Here is a 23747-nt window from a genome sequence, read left to right as displayed (position 1 = left end):
CTCTTGTCCCAAGTCAAAGAATCAAAATCACATTTTTTATACTGCTGTAATTAAGGTGCAGAACTGCTGATGCGTGACTGAGAAATGGGTGCAATTTGAAAAAAATATTGGCTTGTGCTATATTTATCAAATTGGAAAGCTTGAGAACTCAAGCAGCATCTTTCATGGTGATACATTTGTTCAGTTTCTCAATATCCTTCATGCCTTTTATTCAGCACTCATGTTTTATTCAGTCAGATGCCCCTTATTCAGTGTTCATATATGCTATTTTTTTCAGCCATTCATTAGAACTAATCCAGTTCTTTTATCTTCCTGTACAGTTTCCTCTTTTAGACTTGCTCTTTTTTCCCTTCTCTCTGACTACTTTTAGTCTCATCTTACTCTGCTGCCACTCAGAAGCTTGTTTCTTTTTGCTTTCTCTGAATCTGGTGTGTTAAATTTCTGCATACTTAAACCAATACTGTATTTTCCTTAGATATCTCATACCAATTGCTCTACTAGAAACCACGGATGCGAACACATCTGATAGAAATGTGAACATGCCTTTTAGATTCAACTACTGCTATGACAGTAAGCCTGTATTCCTAGCAGCTTTTACTAGACAAAACCAAATAATTTCCTGGGTACTTTTGCATGAAATCTAAGTAACCTGAAGTATTTGTTCACGTGTTTTGACTTCCATTACAAGGTAAAGGAATGTTAGACTAAAATGGTAATTTGAGTTGCAGAGAGTTGTGCTCCTGGTTGTAAGGTTAGGAACAAAGATTAAGAGTGGAGTGGAGCTTCGTGGGGAACTAGGTTGAAGGTAGGCTCCAGCATCAACAGCTGGAGCTAATTAATTGCTGAAATGGTGTTCTGCCCCTCAGTGGGCTGAAACAGCTCAGGAAAGGATGAGCTGGTTGTTGAGGACTAGGACATGTGAAGTCCTGAGTGTTTGGCTAGGGGAGGGCAGAACAGGGCTGCCCTGTTCCAGCCTCAGTAGGTTGTGTTGCTGAGCCTTGTTTGTTTGCACCCTGATTTGAGGAAAAAAGTCATCTTTGTAATAAGGCTTGGGATGAAAGCTGTGGTCAGAAATCTGTAACTGATGTGTGCATTAATCAGTTGGTTTCTAATTGCTGCTGATATATATATATAAATATGCAAGGGTGCCCCTGCAAGATACCTGAAGCAGCAAAGCCTGCAAAGTGTTTCGTCCCATTTTTTTTTTCTGCCCGACAGAGTCTGAGCAGGGCAGAACACAGTGGTAGCATCCAGAAAGCACTTTTAATCTAAAACACAATCGGGCAACAGAGAGGTCTTTGGGCTCCTGAGGGTCTTCTGGCTGCAGGAGTGTGGAGACCTGGATTGCAGTGCGGGGTTCCAAAGAGCAGAGACAAAACTGCTGCTGTCCTCGTTACTTTGGGCTGGGTCTGTGAGTCTATTTTAAGCTTTGAGCATAGGGAGGGAAACATGAAAAATCAAAATAGGCTGGAGGAATCAGTACTGAAACTGCCATCCAAAAAACCCCTGTGGAGCCTACAAGGATCGATGGTTGCCTTTTGTCTTTGCTGTGTAACAAGAAGGGTTGAAACAAAAGATGTCCCTAATGAAGTCAAGAAGAAATAAAAATCCTCTCTTGGAGCTGGAAAACGTATCTGCATAGAAAAGGCTTTTCAAAGAACCTTGTGACAGCGAGACATTTTAAAATCCCCCACAAAAATGCCAGGTATCAGGGACTTCCCTAGCATGTCTAAATAGCATTCATTTGCAAAACATTCACAAACTCTCTCCCTTTGTTTCATTAAGGGAAAACCATCTGAATCAAGAGATGAAGAGGAAATTAACTTATTTTTTTCTCTTTTTTTTTTTTTTTTTTTTTTTTTTATTTTTTTACCTTCTGTAACTCGTAAAGCCCTAGCAATAAGCTGTCTCTCTAATGCTTCCCTTGCTTTTTGCCTGCCTGGTGCTGCTTTTTCAATTCCACTAGATTCAGCCTGCTCTTCCAGCAGGCGCCGAGTGGGTGGACAGAGAGCTGTCAGGGCTGTAGCCCCCCTCAAACAAGGGCTGGAATAACGCCCTGCAGCTGCTGTGGAGCAGCAGCACAAGTGCTTGTGACCAAAGGAGAGCAAGACAGATGCAAACTGTGGGCAGCCAGCCTCCTAGGGGGGAGATAGATGGCTCTTCAGCCTCTGTGCTACCAGCACTGCACTGGCAGATGGGTTGTAGCTTACAGACTATAGGATGATATAAGAAAACAAATTATAGCATTAAATATCTTAATTACAACTTATAACAATAATTACCAAAAGGAGCAACCATCGTGTTTGATTGTCAAAATAATAATAATCATTGAATTTTTTCTCCCCATGTTCTATACTTCTCAAAGGAAATTGCACTTCAGACCATGCCAGCCGGTAGTGCTACCAGTTTACTGTAAGCCCTTGTTCTTCTCTACTTCTATTTTGTCTTTGGCTGAGGGTGGAATTTGCTCAGGATGAACTTGGCTTCTGAATGACAGCCTGCAAGTGATTTCCTCTCGTTGCAAAAGTGGCGTAAGTTTGGAAATAAAGGAAGCTTAGCCCAAAAAGCAAGCTTGAGGTAGGGGAATCCTAACTTTGTGTAACATGAGCATTGACAGCTGGAAAGGACAAAGGGTGTAGATTCTGCAGCTATGCAAAATAGTATTATTAGGTTTAAATGAATATATTTACAGAGGGAAACTTACAGTCGTGTTTTTATAAATACCAACAAAGAGAAACTGGGGATTTACTTTTTGTCTAAAGTTTCGAATGGAAATGTTATTCTTATCTGCTAATATTACTGTAATTCAGTTACTGTATTTCAGTTCTTAGAAATTTTTTCTCCTCTCTTCTGTTTTGATGAGGTCTTTCATATCATGATTTACAACAAACAATCTTATTTGGACCATTTTTTTCTCAACAGCTACCAGCTTGATGATAAATTTATACGGGGGAAATAAAACTTTCGTTCTGAACAGGTGAAAATTTTATCTGAATGCTGCTGATGTTTGCTAGAGAGAAAAGCCTCCTACCACAACCCAGAATGCATTGTCTCTGCTTCAGAGAGATGAGTTGTGATAGTATCTTACTAGATCACAAGGAAAAACAAAAAAGCGTTTCTGCACAAACAATCCGTGCATTACAGTGTGCAGCGTTCACATCCTTCAGCTCGGTTTTAAAACGGTCTGAGCTGTTTGGGATATTTTCAGAGCCTTCTCAGTGGCTGGAGAAATGCATGATTCTGATTCCCTAAGTCACAAGATCATGTAGAAACTTGAAAAGGCTTATTATGAAAGTTGCAAATACACATGGTTTCAAAAAGAACACTAAGCAACCGTCCATTTTAGTATTGGAAATGTTCAGGGAAGAATTTTCCTGGGAAGAATTAAGAAATCTAGGCCAGAGATTCAATGTCTTGCTTCCCCCTGCTCCCCTGCCCTCACATCTAATTCCCCCAGAAAAAAAATTAGTGTATTTTCCTGTGGCTGTCTCCATTGCAGATTGGATCACTCCCAACCATGCTAATATTGGCCAGCTTTCTTTTCACGCATCAAAGGTCTCTCTACCACACACATATATAAATGAGTACTTACATATGCACTGCTTGAGTACCCTGACTCTGTTTTCAGTGGTAAAAGTACAGGATTAGGTGGTACTGTTGCTTTCTGCTTCTGTCGTACAAGGATGCAGTGTTCAACCTTTATACAGTCACTCAGGGTTTTACCTGATTATCTCTTCTGGTTTTCAAGATGACTTAGAAAGGTCTTGAGAAGGTTTTACTGCTTTCTAATTCTGAAAAAAGTGCTTTAGATTTGGTTGTTTCTCCCCACTTTTCTCCTCTATTTTTTTTTTTTTCATAAAAAACATCAGCTCTATTTTTTCTTGTTTCTGCTAGCAAAACCCTACTTCATGCCATTTAAGCATATACAATAAAATCTTTATTGGAGGCTTGGAACTGTTAACTACTACAACAGTTGATGTGTTTGTTGAAGTTGAATGAATATTTAAAGAAGCTGACGGAAGGGAGCTGGGACACAGATAGGGAACGGGATGACAAAGTCAAGAATGAATACATTTCCTTCCTTGTTGCTTACTTGTGGTACCCTTATTCTACCAACTTGAACACTCAGCATCTTTCTAGATAAGCAGATATCTCATCTTTCATGTAATGAAAAAACAGAGGGGAAAAGAAAAAAGAAAAACAAAAAACTTTAGCCTATCATTTTATTTTTGTCAGAAACAAAACAAAACAAAACTTGGTATATTTATGTGTTGCAAAAAGAACTGTGTGGGTGGGAAGGCATAACCATGCATGCTTATTTCCCGTTTTCACCTTCAGATGTGACAAACAACATTTTGCCTTGATTTATTTTCTACCTTTGTTTATGCATCCAGGCAGAAAGTGTAATGGAGGCAGCAGTGGCACACCTATCTCAGTGTAGGACTGACCTTCTCTTTGTAGGGTTGCTTTTTTATTTATTTATTTTGGAACCCTGCATTTAAACAGTTACTGTTGTTACTAAAAATCTTTTTCTAATAAAAAGACGACTCTGTTTTATGTAGGTCTTTAAGAGGAAGTACTTGTGACACCAACTATTTAGAGTGTTCTACTCTTATTTTTAGATTTCCCCTCCCCCTTTCAAAATACCTAAGAGAACTTTAAAGGCAGCCTCATTCTTTTAGACAACTCCTATGGTGTGTGGGAAGTTCGAAAACATAACTCTGCAATGCTGTACTTCTGCTTTTCTCGTATAGAGTAATGCATAACTTCCAGAAGATCGTAAATATTTATGGGGTGTATGCAACCAAGGCAAAACTTGGCAAAGTTGTGAAGGCAGAGGTCTTTTTATTTATTTATATATATATACATATATATATTTTTTTCCATCCCCTAGTTTGCCCCCAAACTCCACTAAGTTCCTCTCAATAGACAGAGCACTAAAAAGAGCCAAGGAAGGGTCTATGGGAGCAGCAGATTTCTAAGCAGGTGGGGGGTGGCTACAGAAAACATGTGGCTATAGAGCTCATCATAACCCGTGAGATGAATAATGTATCAATGCAACCTATTTAAAGGGAATGTATTTCAAAATAAAATTAAAAGAAGTGCAATGTTCCCAGCAAAAGAGGGCAAACAGGAGGAGGAGACAGGTCTGATTTTATTTTGATTTTTTCCCCCCCCACCACCTTGAAGACCTGAGTACTATTAACTAATCTCTCAGGCAGGTGTTTGCCTGCAGCTGGGCCCTTAATACTCCAGAATGAGCAAAGAGCACAAGGAGGTTTAGTTCATGTGCTTGTGGGTTTTGTTTTTGTTTTGTTTGTAACCTCTGCGTGTAAGCTAATTCTTATTCATTCTACAAAAGCAAACTGTTCCACAAAAGGAACTTAAAAATATTTGACTTCTAGTTAAGAGCTTTTTTCTGTCTTATATCAGAATCCTTTTAGAAAATCCTTCCTAGCTGGTACCCAGCAGCCAGCCTGCAATCACTAATAGCAGAGGGGTGGCTGGTGAGCATATGGTCTTCTGTTCAGGGTTTCCCATTTACAGGCCAAACTTTTTTGTAAACAGCTTTAATGGTGGAACTTGAAAACTCACTGGGGGCAAGATGCTAATATGAAAAGTCATTTCAAATTGTATTAGCAGAATGCATTGGTTCAAAGCATGTTTTCTACTATAATTTGTTGATTTGTTGATCTGGCAGGTTACATGAGCACTAAATTGCATGTAAATAACATTTTTTTTTTTCTTTCTTTCTTCTTTTTTTTTTTTTTTTTTTTTTCTGTGGTGTGTTAGAAACTTTGTCTATTTTGTTCCATTCTCACCCAGTTCTAAGCTTTAACAGGAAACTGCAACTTAAGCATCAATAGCTATGTTTCCATTCTTTGCAACTGTTTCTCATCACAATGCTTATTAGAAATATTTGTTAAATATCCACTGGAATATCCTATTTCAGATCTAATGCTTTTTTTTTTTTTTTTTTTTTTGGTCAATTTTCTTTGATGCACCAATATCAGTAATGTTAGGGCCCCTCGTGCTTTTCCTTTCTGGCAGAGTGACTCGTGTAAACAGTCACCTGAACTGAAATGAAAATGTTCACTTTAGTTCTGCCTGGAGAAGCAGGAGGATGCTCAGTTCTCATTGCAGATGGAAACAAGCTGTGCACTGTAACTGAGAAAATGAAGCAGGAGCAAGAGCACACGATGGTGTTACTGATGTAAGTAACAGCATGGAAAGCAAGATGCTGTTTGTACTGCTTAGGAGCAGGGTGAGTTTTATATGGAAAGAAGTGCCATAAGGTTAAGTTGTGTTGGTTAAGACGACAGAAGATAGCTTAAGATGCTATTCCAGATCATTCCATAAAAAAGTAGGGCTGTGTAGAAGGACAAAGTATAACTGAAGTATTATTTCCTGGACTCACAGTGCTTCCAAAAGCTCATTTTGATATAACTGGTTGGTGGGAACCAGCAAATGAGGCGAGTCTGCCTGCTCTCTCTTTGCAAGCAGTCCCCGGGCTGCTGATGGTGCGCATACCCAGGCAGGATCCCCCTTGCCTGCCCTCCCCTCATCTCAGGCTCTGGCAGGGCTGGTGAGTGTGTAAAGTTCACCGATACCTGAGACTCTGTTGTGAATATTAAATGAAAAGCATGAATATACATTGTTCGCAGCAAAATGTTCCCCAGAGCATGCCATACCCTCATTAGCTCAGCGTGCAATGGTAAATGAGCAAAGTAGCCGTTCCTCTTCCTGAAATCAGTTATTTCACTTTTATAAAAGATTTATGTAATCCGATTTTCCCCTGAATGTTATAAGCAGTGGTGAGACACAGATGCATGTTGCTGCTAATGAGAAGGGGTTGCTTTCAAGAGTTATCTTGAGACCAGAGCATGAAGATGGGCTGCAATTACGAGTGGGAATTCCCATTCTGGGAATTCCTGCTTCCTCCTGCTGTCATTGTCACACACCCATTGCAACGCGTGGCCCATCTGTGTCTCTGAAGTTTCTGGTAGCTCAAGCGTGGCTCAGGGAGCCAAGCCAAATTTCCAGCTCCACTGGGGGAAAACGCAAGGACACGAGGAGTTCTGAGATGCAAAATGCCTGGGTAACTCAGAGACCTACACACGTTCCTAGGAGGGCTGGTGAGACACCAGGAAAGCGGTGGCCATCGCAGATTTCCAGGCTACTGGGAGCTTCCCGGTGCCTTGATTTGTGCCCCCCAGGGACGCTGCAGCCCTGCTGCTCTCACTAATCAAGGGTTTGAGCCTGTGAGCCAGCAGCATGCAGTTTCTGCCCTAAATGAGTCTCCATAATTTTGCCAGTCTCTTCCGTGCATTAAATCTATTTGTGTGTTGTAAAGAAGCTTACATCAGGGACAGGCACAGTCATTTCAAAAAAAAAAAAAAAAAAACCAAAAACCTTTATAAAGCCAAGATGTAATTGTTCATAGGCTAAGGTCTTGCAGACTGTTGCATCTGAAATTTGGTTCCTAGAAGTGATAGGCAGCTCTTCTCAGCTTAACATCTGCCCTTTACTTTTTGCTGTCATAGCAACAGCACAAAACACGTCCTTGTGACTAATCTGCTTTGCTGTGCTCCATCTAGGCTTTCAGCAGGAGAAAGAATCACAGGCAGAGTTTCCCCCCTCCAAACGTTTTCTCTCCTCATCTCTTTACAGAGCTGCTGCTCCTGGGAGCAGGGCTTCTGTGGGAGGAGGGACAGGGAATTTAACCTCAGCGAGCAGCTGTGCTGCACTGTCATCCGCTGAAGAGCACCGCAACAAAAGACTGCTCTGCTGTAAAAATGAATCCCATCTAGTGACTGCAGAAATAATAATACGAGAATATGAAGGATTTTAACCTAAAGCACCGATCCTGATTTTAATATAATGTGTGCGTTTATACCAGATTAGTGTCAAGAGGCAACATTTGAAAAAAGAAAGAAGTGGATAGAGAAGCAAATTATTGAGAGCTCGCAATAAGCTTAGCTGAGATGCTCAGTGCTTTTTCAAGTGCTTATAACTTTTTCAGATTGTATGTTTCCTGGTCAGTGCTTCTTTTTACATCAAGATAATTCTGGAAATGTCAGCAGTCTGGGCAGAAATGTCATGCTCCATAGTTATTTCTGTAATGCTAAAAGAATAGGGATGGCTCCTGTGACCTAAAAGCAAGGGTGCTAGGCAGGCATCTCTTTCTGCTAACAGTTCGGCTCTTTGCACTTCACAACTCCTGAAATTCATCAAAAAACTTTATATTGCAAGTGTCAGGCAGGCAAGTGCTTGCTTTTTCCCTTCCTTCTTTCCTTAATCCTGTTGAATAACCAAGATGTTTGCATAAAGATGTTTGCAGGTGGAGCTCAGAACTTTTCCTCTGTTTAATAAAAGTGAACCCCAGCAGAACTTCAGACTGGGTGTGCTTGGCTGTGATATTACAAAACAGGTGTAATAGCACTGGGAATCTTGATCCTAGCAATCCCCGTGCTGTCTAGAAAGCAGCCACTCGAGCCATTTGTAGGGTCTGTTATTTCCCTTTCTAAGGCTGCCCTTCACCAATGACCTAGATGTATTATTAATTTAACATTAATCACACTTTTTTTTTTTTTTCCCCAAAAACTACAGAATTCTTTTTGAGTGTACTGCATTTGTAATTGTTTTATTATCGTTGTTATCATAGTGTGTGGGAATCTATACTAAAGCTCAACTTGCTACTCCGCGTACGCAGCGATAAATGCTGGTTTCCAGTGTTATCTACCTTGACAAGCCACATATAATTGGCTCAAAATAACAAACATTGCATTCAGATCCTGTGCTGAGGTTGGACAGCTTTGTGTGTGCTGTACATGTGTCTGTATGCCTGTGTGTGTGGTGTAGAAGGGAAGGAAGAGGAGTGAACTGTGAAATTTCAAAGAAGTGCTTGCGCTAGAGAGCAGAGATAAAGGTGGGATCATGTTAACTAACCTTCAGAGAAAATCAAGCCGAGACTGTTCACAGAGTCACCAGAAATGAAAAGATGTTTACAAGCGTGGCTTCCTCTCCTATTCAGGAAGCCAGTCCTTGCCCCCATCAAGTCTGGTGGAGAATCTCTAATTTTGCAGCTTGCCATTCCAGCCTCCCTCTCTCTAGGTGGTGTTTCAGGACAAAAGGGGTTATGGCAGTGCACTGTCTACTTCAGTCACCTTTCCTGGTGCAGTCTCATGAAGCTGTCACAAACTAGCTCAACCTGTGAGTTTATAATCACAAGCTAATCACAAACTGTGAGTGAGAAAGGTCATAAGAAATCAGGAAAGGCTCTGATAGGGAAAGTGTCATTCAGTGCCTGGTAGGATGCACGTGCATTTTGAAACTGAACGAGTAGCTTTTTATCTAAATAGACATTGCTTGTTGTCTTGATAGAATGGAGAAATTATATAGTGGTGAAGGGCCAACTTCACAGAGAGAAGAGCTGTTGAATTTTTTGCTCAATGGGAAACATTTTACTGCAAACTCATCACGGTCCTTTTTAATTAGTAGTGTAGTTTCGGCACCACTGATGTCCTCTCAGGCAGTTCATATTGCTTTAGGCTATTAACCTACAAACCTTTGTGGCCCAATGGAGCAGAGATGTTGCTGCCTTGCTAAGATGGGGCTTACAGGACTTGGTTTTCATTCTGGCCATTTACAGACTGACTCATGGGTGTGATGGGGCCTGATGCCTTGTCTCAGTATGCTGAATTTCACGGAGGATCCAGAGTTTCCACCTCAAGTCTTGGTAAAATTTTAGAATAAAATAAATGGTGTGAGGCGAAGAAGGGACAGTGAGAGCTGAATTTGTTAGAGCCTGTATGTAAATACATACCAATCCCTATGCATATGCATGTGGCGATGGTAGAATCATAAATGTACAATCTGCAAGAATACAACTGCTTTTTTCAGTGTCCTGAAATGCTCTTTCTATGTGCATGCTGCTGTGAGAGAATATTTTTAATAAGGTGACGGAGTTCTGACTCAGCCCTGCTGTGGCAAAGTCTGCTAAGACCATGACAGAAATAAAAGCAATAGCCTCTCTGCAGTCAACTCCAAAAGTAGGTAAGTGCATTTGTTGTTTGAGCAGCACTGAAATGAGGGTTAATGCTGCCACACAAACCAGAAAAGAAATAAAGAAAGAACTTTAGTTTCAAGTTACATGAAACTGCTTGCATAACACCGGAACAAAAAGTGGCAGCAGTGGAAATATTGTCACATTTTTAAGAAGCCACCATTAGGGATATAGAATAGAAAGACACGCAGCCATAAAGAGACCAAAATAATTGACACAGTCATCTTCAGATTTTCCAGACCAATATATTCATATAAAATAAAGAAAATATTTTGTAAGTGGTACAATTTTCATTGAAGTGCTTATGGAAAACACCATGAAAGAAGAGAAAAACCCCCAAACTTTCATTAAACTCAGATGTGTATCTGTTTTATGAAGAAGACACATAGATGTCAGGAAGTAGGTGACTAATGGGGTGGAACTCTGAGAATTCTTGCTTTAAATAAACAATTATTAGAGAATCATGCAGTCAATCAAAATAAATATCACTTTGTAGAAGCCTAATGGAAAATCCTTTAAGCCATTCCTAATAAATAATCCCAGTTAAGCATAAAATACCAAGTGCGGTTCCTTTTTCAGGGTGCTGTTTTGTTAATCCTAAAATACACATTTTTACTCCTGAGATAGTCACAGCTAATCATAGTTACGTGTACTTGTCTGCAAAGTCAGTAATTACATTTGCAATAAACATTAACTTCTATAAGCACTATACAATCTTATTTTGAAGAGCTGAGTGAGGCACAGGTATGCATTGAGCTACAAGGTCACAGCATTGTTGCATCTCAGCAGCATGCCTTAAAAATTATTTGTCCACAAGGTAACTGGGAGTGGAACTATTATTTGAGTTACCTTGTTGAAGGCTTGGTCTTCCCATGGCTGCATGGAGTCTACAGGGGGCAGGACAGCTCTGAGCTGTTCACAGGCACAAGCTGCACTCAGCAGAGGTTGGGCAGTGCCTTTAGAAGCCAGTAAGAGCGTGCAATTTGTTATCTGAAGCAACAACCTACCTGGAGCAGCTTCCTGATTCTCTTCAGGTTGTGTATCAAAAGAAGGTTCTTCTCTTGTGAAACCCGGTCTAGCTGTTCGTCCACTTGTATTAGCAAATTCTGTAAGAGGATCATTGCCATTGCTTCGTTGTTGGATGCAGCTTCCCTAGAGAAAAAGCGATTGAGAAACATGCATTTTAAAAATGCTATAAGAAGTGCCAAACCATCTTTACAGAAATTTATAATCCATTGAGAAATTAAAGCTGTAAAAAAACGCTTTAAATACATAGTGACTTGCATATAGCTAGGGCGATGTAAATAATTAATTTTTACGATGCTTTAATTTATATTCACCTTGATGAGCAGCTATAAAGGCAGCGGATGGTCTAAGCCCAGGCTACAGAGTCAGCCAGAGGGGAGACAACCAGGGTTTTCTAGTCTTGGTTCCAGTGAATATTTAAACATTTTTAGCCTGCTTCCCAGAGGAAATGAGGCGTATGCATGCTGTCACTCTCAGTCTGTCAGTCACACATATAATTTCTGAAGTTGCTGCCCACTTTCAGCCAACGCTGACAGGGGGCTTGCAGTCTAAAAGAGATGATGTTTGCATGAATTTCCCAGAAAACTGGCAGGTTGGTAGAGGAGAGGAATCCAAATTAGTGCCTCCACTGAGGAAAATGGCAGTAAAAACTTGCTCCAGGAGGCAACAGCCAGATGGCCAGTCAGCAGATATATATCTTCACACCAGGCACCAGATAAGCCTTCGCCTGGCCAAACTATTTGGGGATCCAAGAAGACTCTGAAGCTACTAGTGAAGGGTATGTAGGGGACAAAGGACACAAATACATGAGAAAACAGGCTTTACTAGCTCTGCTGTTTATGGAACAGCTTGCTACACGATGGGCAATAACATTAGTGAGCAGAATAGAGGAAGATAAGCTTTGGATTGCATGGCATCCTTGTCCTTAGGGCACTCTCTCCTTGCTCCCCAAATGGCAGATGCCTGTTTGAGATATGACTGCTAAATCTGGCAAACAGGGGATTTTAATGTTCCCCATGTTCCCATAGGCACGTAAGCATAGTATGTCATAAACTGTGAGGAAAGATTATATTCCTTAGCAGATTTTTGCAATAGTCCCCCAATAGCCTTGGGGAATTAGCTTGTCAAGCTGAGATGTCTTACTGGTACTACTAATATAAACTCTTTTCAGTATCTAGTTCTGGATTTTCTTAAGATAACTGTGCAGTGAATTTGATCCAGATTTGTGCATAAATTCACCTTCTAGAAAACTGTTCCTGCAAATAGCTGGTTTGGACAAGTCAAATAATTTTGTGCTGTAAGAGGCAAATTAATAACATTTCCATTCAAATCTGACTTGCTTTTTTTTTTTTTTTTTTTTTTGATGAAAAACCTTTAATACCATTAATTTGCTAGACAATTTTTGTGGGATTTTGTTTAGGAATAAGTAGAAATGAAAACTCACTTCCAGATGTTTCTTAAATTTAAAGCTGTAAGGGACAGAAAACTGTGCTCTAAGAAAGTGCATCCAATCTAGAATGTTGATACATTGAGTATATACTTACATTAACCTTTAAATATGGTAATATGGTGCTTTTCATTAAAATCATTATTTCAACACATGCAGAAAACCCAATTATGTTCAGAACTTCTCTTCAAAAATACCGTCTTATCTTTCATGTAGTATGTGGTGGTTTATTTATTAGGAATAAGCGTAGGAAATAATTTTATTCTGTGGTTTAAGATAAGCACATCCATAACATACAAAATATGTACAATTGTTATTTAATAAATTAAGAAGAACTTTGCAGCTTTATCAGGAGTTTACTGACGCTGAATCCCTAAAGTAAGTAAAGTGTAACACTAGCTCAACAAGCTAAATCCATAATGAGTGGAATACTATTCTTGGGGTGTAGATGTCTGCTCAGTTCACAAATGAGCACCCTAAAATCTACTAGATAAGCAAAAAAAAAAAATGTTTATGACTGAAATCATAAGAGAGTGAAAAAAAATTATTCCTACCAATCTTGGCTTTCTATCCATTGTGCCAGCAGATGTCGGATTTCCATGGGAAAGTTATCGTCATAGAACTGGTCTACTTGCTCCAAAAACTTTATTTCCAGTTGTTGAACTTGACTCCATTGGGACATACTGCAAAAGAAATGATTAAACATGTTTGATACTGAAAGTTATGTATTTGATATAATAATAATCCAGATTTTCATTGCAGTTCTTTTTTTATTACATACTTTAATATTCCTAATTATCCTCTGTATTTCAAAATGGACATTACCTGGCTAAAGCTGATCAGTTAAGGGGAAGAGGAAGAAAAGCAAGCAAGACCAATAGAGGTTTTAGCTCTTAAACCTGAATGGGAACCACTACCAACTTTCTTCCTTAATGCAAATGTTTTGGGTTACTGTATGATGCTTATGAAAAAACGAGATTTACATAGCATCTCTTTCAATAGAAGTAGCTTAGGATTGTATGCTTCAAATCCAGGTAAAACTATTTTTATGATGTTAGTAAAAATATAGAATTTGCTCTTATCTGTGAATTCATACTACTGTATGATGGTGTGCTGTTCCTACAGCCCCATGTCTTCTGTTTGGAGAGTACTGCTTATGTCACAACCTAAATTATTGATCTTTTCCATTTTTTTACTGGCATAGAATTCTGAGATTTGATGTTGGAAAAAAAAATAAATAAAAAAGCTTGGGAAGGGTAAAGCCCTATGAAAACTAAAAGACAAGCTAGAGTAGGATCACCCAATGACAGGCTCTGAAATTCTTGACTGGAATATCTATCCCAGTTAGCTTTTGACTGTTTACTGACATATTAGAGACAGAAGCTTGGTTGTTCCAGATTTTAGGTGGGTTGAGTTGTCTTTGAATATCCACGTCTCCGTGGACTGAAGAGATTGTTTGGGGTGAGCAGACTCTCAAAGTAGACATCTCAGCTTCTGTGACTCTTTCTCCGCTTGGGCGAACATGACCTCTTTGTGCTCTAGGGTTGCACCACATCATCATTAATCCAACTGGTGAAAACAGCAATTTCATTGTGATTTATTTATTTATTTATTTATTTTTCTGCTGAAAAGCCTGGCCAAAAGCAGAAGGGGAATAAGCTCAAATGAAAAAAAGTAGAAACTGGTTTGCTGCTTTAGCCCACAGTGCACTGAAGGTTGCTTTGAAGGGTACCACTGGCAGTGTGCTTGTGTCAGCGCTCATGCCTATACCTCCAGGTCCTTCCAGCACTATCAGATCTTCTCTATAGTACTGAGGGATGCACTGAGATAAACAGATGTACTTCTGTATCGCACAGAGAGATAAAACATTGCCGCGGGGCAGACTATGCCAGGTTGTCATTCTAGATGTGGTGTCTGCAGGAAAAATCTGAAGCGGTGTTGGTAATGGGCCATTATGGGTAAGTAGATAAGGGGGACACCCTAGGGCATGCCTTGGTATCTTGGCCCTCACGTGAACTCTGCCCTACCCTGATCCTGTACCAGAGATCATCTGCTCCTTTATTATCTTTGTTCGCGCTAACAAACGACATAAAACCCAGCACCATGGATTAAAGATTGCATTGCAGTAGGTCAGTGTTATGTTTGAACACTTCTGATAGATTTTTTTCCCGAAAAGAAAGATGAGATTTCATCAAAATTGACATTTTTTATAAAATGTTGACCTTTTTATAAACAGCTTTCCCATTTCCATTTATGAATCGTAACATCATCTTTTCAAAGAATACATGTTGAAAATTGTGGGTTTTTTTATGTTGCTTAAGTCAGAAGGAAAAAAAGAACAACAGAAGGATGAAGTATCTCAAGGTGTAACAGCCTCGAGTACTTACTCATGAAAAGTAAAAGTGACAAGCTTTAGTTTCTCGCTAACTAAGGCTGGATGCAATGACTCTGTGTGCGTTATAAAGGACGCTGCCTACCATCTGTGGAAATGTGCCCAATGCCATTTCCCTCCTCTTTATTACTTCCATTAACGAGAGGAAAAATACTGCCCAAACATTTACTTTGTTTATTTAAAATGCTGAGCAAGAATAATATACAGGAGTGCTTTCCTCTCTTTATTGCTACACTGGTAATTACTAGGAATCACAGGCTGTATTTCTGGAGATACGTACAGAAAACAAAATCATGATGTAGTAATAGCACGCATTCAGGAAAAAAAGAAAGGTAAGATTTGCAAGCCTGCTCACTTTCAGTGAGGGTTTTTATTGCAATTCCATAATTGTGAATTATGGTGGTTGTGATATCCTAAGGATCTTAGTAAGAACCTAGTATTGTTATCTAAAGGAAAAGAAGCAAGACCTTGTGCAGGCTGCAGCCTCCTGAGGCCTTCTAAGTAATGTGCAGGGATGCTCACATGCATCCATGCTGGCAAAGGATGAGTCTGGTTCGTACAAGGGGTTTTTGTAACATGTTTAGTACAACACACCCTGTCCTATCTTTTCCTCTTCCTGGGAGTCACACCACAAGCTAAAAAGCTCACAATACCTGTTGTTTGTTTTGGATCTTCCCTGAAGGCATCTAGCAGAAATGCACAACGTGAAATATTGGTAGCGCAACTCTTTCACTTTTTGTGCTGCGAGGTGCTCGTTCAGGTACTTCTGCTTTTATCTGTGAGCCTGTATCTGGATCTATGATCTGTACTGATGCAAGGTGCGCTCCCCACAGTCTCTCTGGCAGAGAAACTCCACATTTGTGCCCTGACAGAGCGGCATGGAGGCCACTTGAGGAGCTGGGTGCCCCGCGTACCCCTGGTGGTGGGGACCCCCAGGCCCGTGAGCCTGCTACCGGCCCAGCTGGGGGGCAAGAGCCCCCCAGAGTGAAGTAAAAGCCACCCCTCCATTCACTGCCTTCAGCACCCCGCATCCCCCGGGCACGAGGCATTTCGAAGATGCGCTTGGGGTGGATGGACCGTGGGACAGACGACCAGACGGAGACCCCCCCCAGGATGCCCCCACTTGCCTGTGCGAGCGCTCCCCAGCCGAGCCCTGCTGCAGGCGGTGTCCCCAGGCGTGTCTGCCGCCTGCCCCGTGCTTTATGCCGCCCCAGCCCCGTCCCGGCGGCTTTTCCTGTGCGTCAGCTGCGCCCTCGCCGCCCCGGGGAGCGGGACGGGAGCGAGAGTCGTGTCTGGGCTACGAAACACGGCGAGCAGCGTGGCCACGCAGCAGTCACCGCGCCACGCTGGGTTAGCTGGCGTGACACGGCTCCGGCACTTACTTAGGAAATGGCCAGAAGGAGGTTATTGAGCCAAAAATTTAAAAAAATCTCCAATTTATACTGTGGCACCCAAGCCTGTGTGGAAGGCAGAGGGCTGGGGCCTGTCGTGCTCCCAGGGAGCCAGGCTTCTCCCTCTCCACCGGGATCAGGGGGCCAGCAGCTTTCCGGCATGGGAGCTTCGCTAGCCAGCTTTTGCAATTAGCGCTCGTTAAAAGGCTGAGGGCAGCCCTGAGAGGAGTTTGGAGGAACAGCGTGGAAATGCTACGTGCTGCCACTTCCTGCAGTGGCTGCCCGTGCTGCTCGTTTCAGGCAGAGCCTGAGATAAAAGGCTCGGTCCCTGTCCTAAAGGGTTAACAGCCTGACACCATCCGGATCAGTAAATATTATTATGAAAGGGTTATGACAACAGGCATGCTCCAAGTATTATTTTTGTTCTAAATACATTATTGGAAAACGGATCTCTGTAACGTCAGGTGCATCGTTGCTAAAACCAAAGCAAATGGCAAATGCTAAATTATGACAATTTCAAATCTGTCTTACCTCAGCACAGAGCTTGAATGGTAGGATCGAGTCTTTGATGTCACACAAAGCAGCTGCAGTCTGCCCTAAAGAGGCTTCTTTTGAGCAATGATTATTTTATTTGTAACATTGTGTGTTACCAGAAACCCCAGTCACCAGCAAGGCTTCTCTGTGCCAGGCTGTACAAACAGCGGACAAAAGGCGTGCTCTCGGGAAGTGCCAGTGAGCTGGTGGAGCAGTGTTAGGCGCTGGGCTGGAGGAACATGAAACCTCGTGCAAGTGAGAAAGCCAGGTGCGGGAGATGTAGTTAAAAGGAAGGTGCGTGTCACTGTTGATGTGTAATTACATTTTCCAGACAGAGCAGAGGGAGAATTGAAAGTGATGAGAGAATCTCTGATACATAGGTAACTTCCAGATCTGCTGGTAGACGTCATCTTCACCATACATGTGCTTGAAATGAGATCAGGCTTTTTTTAATAGCATTTAGAATTTTTTTCATGTGCATTTGCATTTTGAGAGCCAGGATCATAACAGACCTCTGTAAAATCCTGATTTATAGAAGTGTGCACTTCTGCAGTCTCTGTATTTAATGTCCTTTCGTGTTGTACTGTTGCATATTTGTCCATTACCTTTTTCAAGTGAGATGAGGCTGTAACGTACTGGAGCATTTTCTTTATTTTTTTATTAAATAATCAGTGTACAAAACCACATTAGCATTTTCAGTTTGACAAGTCCCTGCTCAGACCCAAATGTGTCACACACAGAGGAGGAGATACAGCAGCACTTTACCTGTGCTCCTGTTTTTTTGCTCATGGATATCCCAGCATCTCATTCAGAGTACATACATTCACGCATGTGTTATAATCCTCTTTCTGTGAGACTGCATATTGCCCTTTTGCATACGTGATGAATGATCAGAGGGATCCACTGGCGTTTTCTCAGATTTGTTTCTCTACCATTTGGGAAATCTTCATAGTTTTCTAAGGTGGCTGATTTTTACGTGGTTTATGGTGTACCAGTAGGCTCGTGTAGGTGCAGCATTGGGACACTCAGCAATGTGAGGACCGCCCAGGAAATAACATTTATTAGTAATTTAATTTCAGGCTGTCAGTAGGGGGAACTATTGCACCACACTTTTTCTTTATCCTTTAAATAAATATTGATAGCTATTTATTTTCCTTTTGGATTAAGTACTTATTTTCTAAGCATCCTTTCAGAACTGATATCCATAATGGTCAGAAGACAGGTAGCTCATGCCATCGCAGTAAATAAAAGAGTAACAGGGATTCAGTCCCTCTGATTTTTGCTTGGCCCTCTCCACTAACCTAGAAAAGCAGCTTTATGATGGAGCGGTTGCTATTAAGATAATGTTGTGCTGCTTGCTATCTGGTGCTAGCATCTATTCAGGTTTGCTTCAAGAGCCGGTGAGAAAAAGAATCAGGTAAGTGTCATTCCCCAAAACTAGGGTAATGAGAGGCTGCTCCTCACCTGAGGTTTGGAGAGATCGGTGTTTGGGAAGAGGGTTCCTCCTCCATCCCTGCCCTGCTCTGTGGCACATGCTATGGGGAAGGCAGGATGGTGGCCAAGACAGGGACAGCTGTGGGGCCAGCCAGGCAAGTGTGGAGCGGAGGGCAGAGGTAAAAAGCCTGGGGCAGCCCTGGGGTGAGAGGGAGTTTCTTGAGGGACATCCAGGCACAACAGCGTGGTGAGGCTGCAGCCCTCAGGTGGAGGCGGCTAGGAGCACGGGTGGGAACTGGCCAGTGAAAGTTTAAAGCCCTCGTTAAGTGTGGTAGGTCAAATTTAATCATTGCTGCACAAGGTTTTGTTCCCCTTGGTTGGTGCTTTAGCACCAGTAAAAGTAGGCGAGTAAGAAGCAAGCGTCTAAATTGTGTGGGCTATTGAAAGGGAAGAAAAAGTCTCAAGCAATGGAGAAGTAATTCTGGACATGGTAATCTTCTAATCAAAAGTTCACAAAGTTGTTTCTAGGAATACTGAGACAATTTGTTGCTTTGATCCATTGACCCAACCTGTAATCAAGATTTTAAACTCTTATGTTTGGCCTCTGGTCATTACACTCCTTGACTAACCTTTAATTAGAGCGTGTCATCTATCTTTTACATAAAAGAGACATTTAGCTTGAACATGCTGTACATGCTTTATGTCTTGGATCTGAACTCTTCACAGCTTTTCTTGTATTCAGAACAAGGACTTCTAGTCTCAGCGAGACTAGTAAACACTGTAATCATGAGAAATTGTCTTGCTGGCAGTGTGGTTCCTCCCCGTCAGCACAGCATAAATCAGAAGTCATGCGTGCAGGTCACATCCCTGACTGTCCTCTGGTTGGAGGAAAAGACAGCAACAGCAACGTTGTCCTGAAGTTGCATGTTCTAACAAGCTGTGCATGAGATCTCTTAGCTCTGTTTGTGTGTAGCTAAAAGAATGATTGTTATGATTAGAAAAAAGTTTGTTGTTGTTGTTTTGTTTTTGGTTGTTGGTTATCAATTGCTGAAAATCTTTGTTTTCCAGCTTCCAGTAATGAATAAGCCATATGTGCAGATGTATACATCTGTCTGAAGTGAAAATATATATCTTACCCAAATTCAAAATCATACCAGCTAGAAAAAAAAAAAAAAATCAAAATTAGCTGGTTATGTAGATAATAGTGACAAGTCAGGAACTATAGAAAATTGAAATTGGCTTCCACTGAGCTGGGAATATAATTAATTTTAATTTAATATATAAGATTGCTTTAACCCTTCCGTCTCCTAAATGATTTCATGCAAGATTAACTTTTGCTTTTCCTCAGTCACTTTAAAGTCAGGTTTCCTTTTTTAGTTTTGACTTCTGTAGATTTTTAGGAATTCAAGTAGTAGTATTTTAGTGGACTTTTACATTTAGTGAAGTCTGTTGCATCTCGGGAAGCTTTTTTCTTATTCCGTACAACAGCTTTCTTGTCAATTGGTGATGATCACTTTTGTTTGCACAGAAGTTGAGGACTTTGTGATTACTGTTTTCCGAAGCAGAGTGTGAGAAAGGAATACAATATTAATGTGATTTGGGCAATGCTGAATTTCTGTATGCATGTTCCTGTGAGATGTAACTTGGAGGGCAAAAAGGAGAATGTCTTGGTAGTGCAACTTGATTAGCATGAAAGGCAGTGTTGACAAGAGAAAGGAGAATTTTTCATAGTAAGCTCACTTGGGACTCATGCTGTCAATAGTTACTTAAGTTCTTACTGCCTTCCCTACCCAGGATCAAGATGACTATGCATAATGGTAATTTCTGAGCATACTTAAGAATATTTTCATTTTACAGTCTCTTAGGACCTTAGAGGAGTCCTTGAGTTTTATTAAGCTTGCTAGTATATGCTAATTGCAGAAAGCAATTTGGTGCTGAACAGCGACTTCCAAATACAAAGATCAATAATTTTAGAATTAGTAATGGATCATACTCAGGGAAGATAACTTGGTTAATTAATTTAATAAAGTCCTTTCACAAAGGGAGCAATTAAACCAAAGTTTGATTATTTCTGCTTGATAATATTTGAAATATTCCATATTAAAGTTAGAGTTTTTAACTCTGATGGTGCCAAAAGAACCTCTTGATTTATACTACTCTCTGAACCTCCTTATCTATTTATTCTACTGATATAAGAAAACACACATCTTCAGAACTGATGTCTGTTTTCTCCTTGGCTAGGCAATAAGAAAAAAACAAATTGGAAGCGGTTGTACAGTTGACCTTAATTGTGTTGTTGGATATCACGAGGAGGATGGCAATCATGTGCCCATTATGGGCTCATTGTTTTCCTTCTAGGCTGTCTGAAAGTGTTATTTGCTTTGATCCTTTTATTCATCTTAAGCCTCCTGTAACAAATAGCTGGGGCTCAGTTTTTCATTTATTTATTTATTTATTTATTTATTCTCAGCTGCTTAGCACACTGTAAGGGCCCCTGTTATGTAGGGGAAGGTTAATTGCAGGCTGTCATGTCCCTCACTTAGTGCAATTCCTATGGCTGTGGGGAAGGAGGAGAGAGATGGACGAGCATATAATGATTCTGGATTTATTTTGAAAATCATTATCATTTCTGAATTTTTCAAGTTTTTTTTTTTTTTTTTTTTTTTTCCTAGCTTGTTTCAAAATTCTCAGTATGAATCAATTTTCAGTATGATTGGTTCATGCCAGAAGTCAAAACAAGCTTATTTTCACTAGGAGGCAATAGAAGCATTTGGTGGTGCAAGAGTCAAAAATGAGAGCTGAAGACCCTATGTGAAATTAGCACAGGAAGTTGTTCTATTGGCGTGATAAAAACTTGCTTTATTTCATTGTCTTCACAAGGAGAAAGGTGGTTTCTGGAGCTTGCTAACATCGGAGGAAATATTAGTGAAGATAAAAGCAGCCTGTGGCCACCGAAGGACATAGGTCAAACCAAAGCTCAATTCTTTCTTCAGCCTGAGGTCCTTCAAACCCGCATCTCACGCCTTCCCCGTAGGTGCTTTGCTGTTGCTGAGGCTCCTGTGGGGTGGGGAGTGCGTTCTCCTCTTTCTCCTGGAGCAACAGATGTGAGGCTCAGGGAGAAAGCGTGCTGATTCACTGGGGCCTGCTTATTCAGGCCCCACGTCGACAGAGTCCAAGGGCGTTGTGCTGCGTGCGAAGCAGTTACCACGTCTGGTGTACGTGGAGCAGGAGTCACAACCTTCCCAGCAAGAGCTGGGGCCCTTGTGGTTGGGCGAGTTCGTGCTTTCGTTCCTGCTCAGGGTGAGGTGGCGCAGCGTCAGCTGTGGGAGAAAGTACTCAGCGCTTCCAAGGACTGTGCTCCTTAGCCTGGCTCCCCAGTGCCACCCAAATTTTGTCTTAAGTGTGTTTACGATCTTGTCTTGAATCATAAATGAGGTGCTCTTAAAATACGAGCCACAAATCACTTTTTTTTTCTTCTAATGTTCTCTGACTCACTTATCGCTTTTATTATTTAATGATAGGTATTTTTCACATCTCTCAACGTTTTGAATGTGGAATAAAGGGTTGCTCTTTGAACAGATTGCGTCACTGATCCTAAAACCAGCATGGGTGGAAATCCATGATATCAACTTTCCTCTTCTCACCTCTGGTTTATGATCCCCACGATCTGTCTGGTGAGAATCTGAGACTATTAGACGCCCAGTCAGGGCACCCTGAGGGTGAGATGAGGCCATGTAGACATCTAGATCAGTGCTTCTCAGGCATGTTTTTTGCTAAATCAAATGTCTTCTTAAACATGTTGGAAGAAATCTGGGCATTGTGAAGCTCCTTTGGAGGAAAAAAAAAAAAAAAAAAAAAAAAGTATCACAGATGCATTGGGGAGTGCTGCCACAATACTTTGCCTACAATTTTTGGCTGTAAATGAAAAGCTTTTGAATTACCATAATTTTTCCAGCGCTAGTTTCTGTTTAGTTCTTCCCATACCTACAAGTGCATGCTTATTTTTTGAAAATCTTACTTGGTGTACGGGTTGTTTTGCAAACCGCTGCGGGGGGTTTATGACCTACTTTGACCCAGAGGCTGAGAAGCGCTGCTCCGGTAGCTGCAGCGGCACAGATAACCCGCACCACTAGCATTATCTCCTGTCAGAAAGAAACCACGGATTCCTCTGAGAACAGAGCAAGAAGTTCTCAGTTCAACTCGTGCTAACATCTTTTGTGGTATATTTTTTCAAACTTTGTTGTACAAGCCATCTCTCTCTATATACATACCTATGTAAGTATAGATAGTGAGAGCTTCTGCTGCTAAGGAAAGAACATAAAGCTGTCTTTGAACACAGAGCGGTCAGATCCATGCTGGAAGGTGGGATGCTATTGAAGGCTGTAGCTCGGGACCCGGTTTGCAGCTTGTTCCCTTGAAGCCCTATAAAAAAGCAGGCAGCGGAGGGGTTTTGGCGTAAGCCGTGTGTCACGCTCCCCTTTTGCTGGGAGAGGTGGCACAGCCGAGGGGCACCTCTGCTGTAAATCCTCCTGTATGGTAGGCATCTTCAAAAGAAAACTGAGCAGAACCATACGGCAACTCATGCGTTTTTGGAGAACTCAAACTTCTTTGCTTATTTGAAGATGGCAAGAACCAGTTCATGTAATGTTTTGCAGATCTGCTGTAAACAAGCGCCCTTATGTTACTTGGTCAACTGCATTTTTTTTGTTTCTCTTGATTCTGTATAAATCTGTGTATCTGTGGTCTTTGTGACACATCTGTTAGCATTCAGAGTGGGAAAAACTATGAAGGGAATTCCCAAATTCAGCGGACTGGGGACAGTAAAGCATACCACTCTCTGATTTTTTTTTTTTCCTGTTTCATCTGTCTGAAGAGATACAAGCACTGATAGGTTTACTGAGGCTCTCAGATGACAGGAGCTGATGTACTGTTGCGGGAGGTGTGTGGTGACTTGGAGGCGGTCACATCTGAATAGCGTGAATGCTTTTGTTTTCAAGCAATGGAGCTTTTGTTGCCTGAGTTCACCAAGGTAGAAATGAGTGCTGGCTGGAAAAGGCACTTCTTGTGGCCCAGGAGCAAAGTCCAGAGTCAAACAGTGGAAGCCCACTTGGTTCAGGTTTGTGTGGCGTGGTGCCTGCCAGATCACAGCAGTGTTTCCTCATGTTTTATTTGTTCTGGAGTCTGCTTCAGCATTTTGGTATTGTCATCCAAGAGACTTTTCTAATTATGGTTCATTTTTTATCATTTTAAGTTTTTGTCTGTCTTAGTCTCAAATAGCTCCACTTGCTTGACCAGGAGAAAAACATGATGACCACGTACATGCCTTAGGGTGGGTGAGTTTGTGCAAGATTATGCAAAATAGGAGTATCACATTAATATGTAACGAGCCTTATTACAATAAAAATCCCCCCTTGCAATCGTTCATTCCCACTCAGCCCACAGCCAGAGTTAGGACTG

General features: G+C 41.2%; 1 protein-coding gene across 1 annotated transcript in view; it reads right to left on the bottom strand.

Moving 5' to 3' along the window:
- STAT4 (signal transducer and activator of transcription 4) overlaps positions 1 to 13221 on the bottom strand; it is a 36576-nt gene extending 23355 nt beyond the window's left edge. Inside the window, exons 1-2 of the mRNA XM_032190208.1 lie at positions 13094 to 13221; positions 11074 to 11218 (exon numbers count right to left, since the gene is read on the bottom strand). Coding sequence (XP_032046099.1) covers positions 11074 to 11218; positions 13094 to 13221 — 273 coding nt within the window. The remainder of the gene's footprint in view (positions 1 to 11073; positions 11219 to 13093) is intronic.
- Positions 13222 to 23747: the final 10526 nt, after the last annotated feature.

The sequence above is a fragment of the Aythya fuligula genome, chromosome 6 (genome assembly GCF_009819795.1).
Source record: "Aythya fuligula isolate bAytFul2 chromosome 6, bAytFul2.pri, whole genome shotgun sequence".
Taxonomy (NCBI): Eukaryota; Metazoa; Chordata; class Aves; order Anseriformes; family Anatidae; genus Aythya; species Aythya fuligula.
This window is presented reverse-complemented; position numbering and strand designations above follow the sequence as displayed.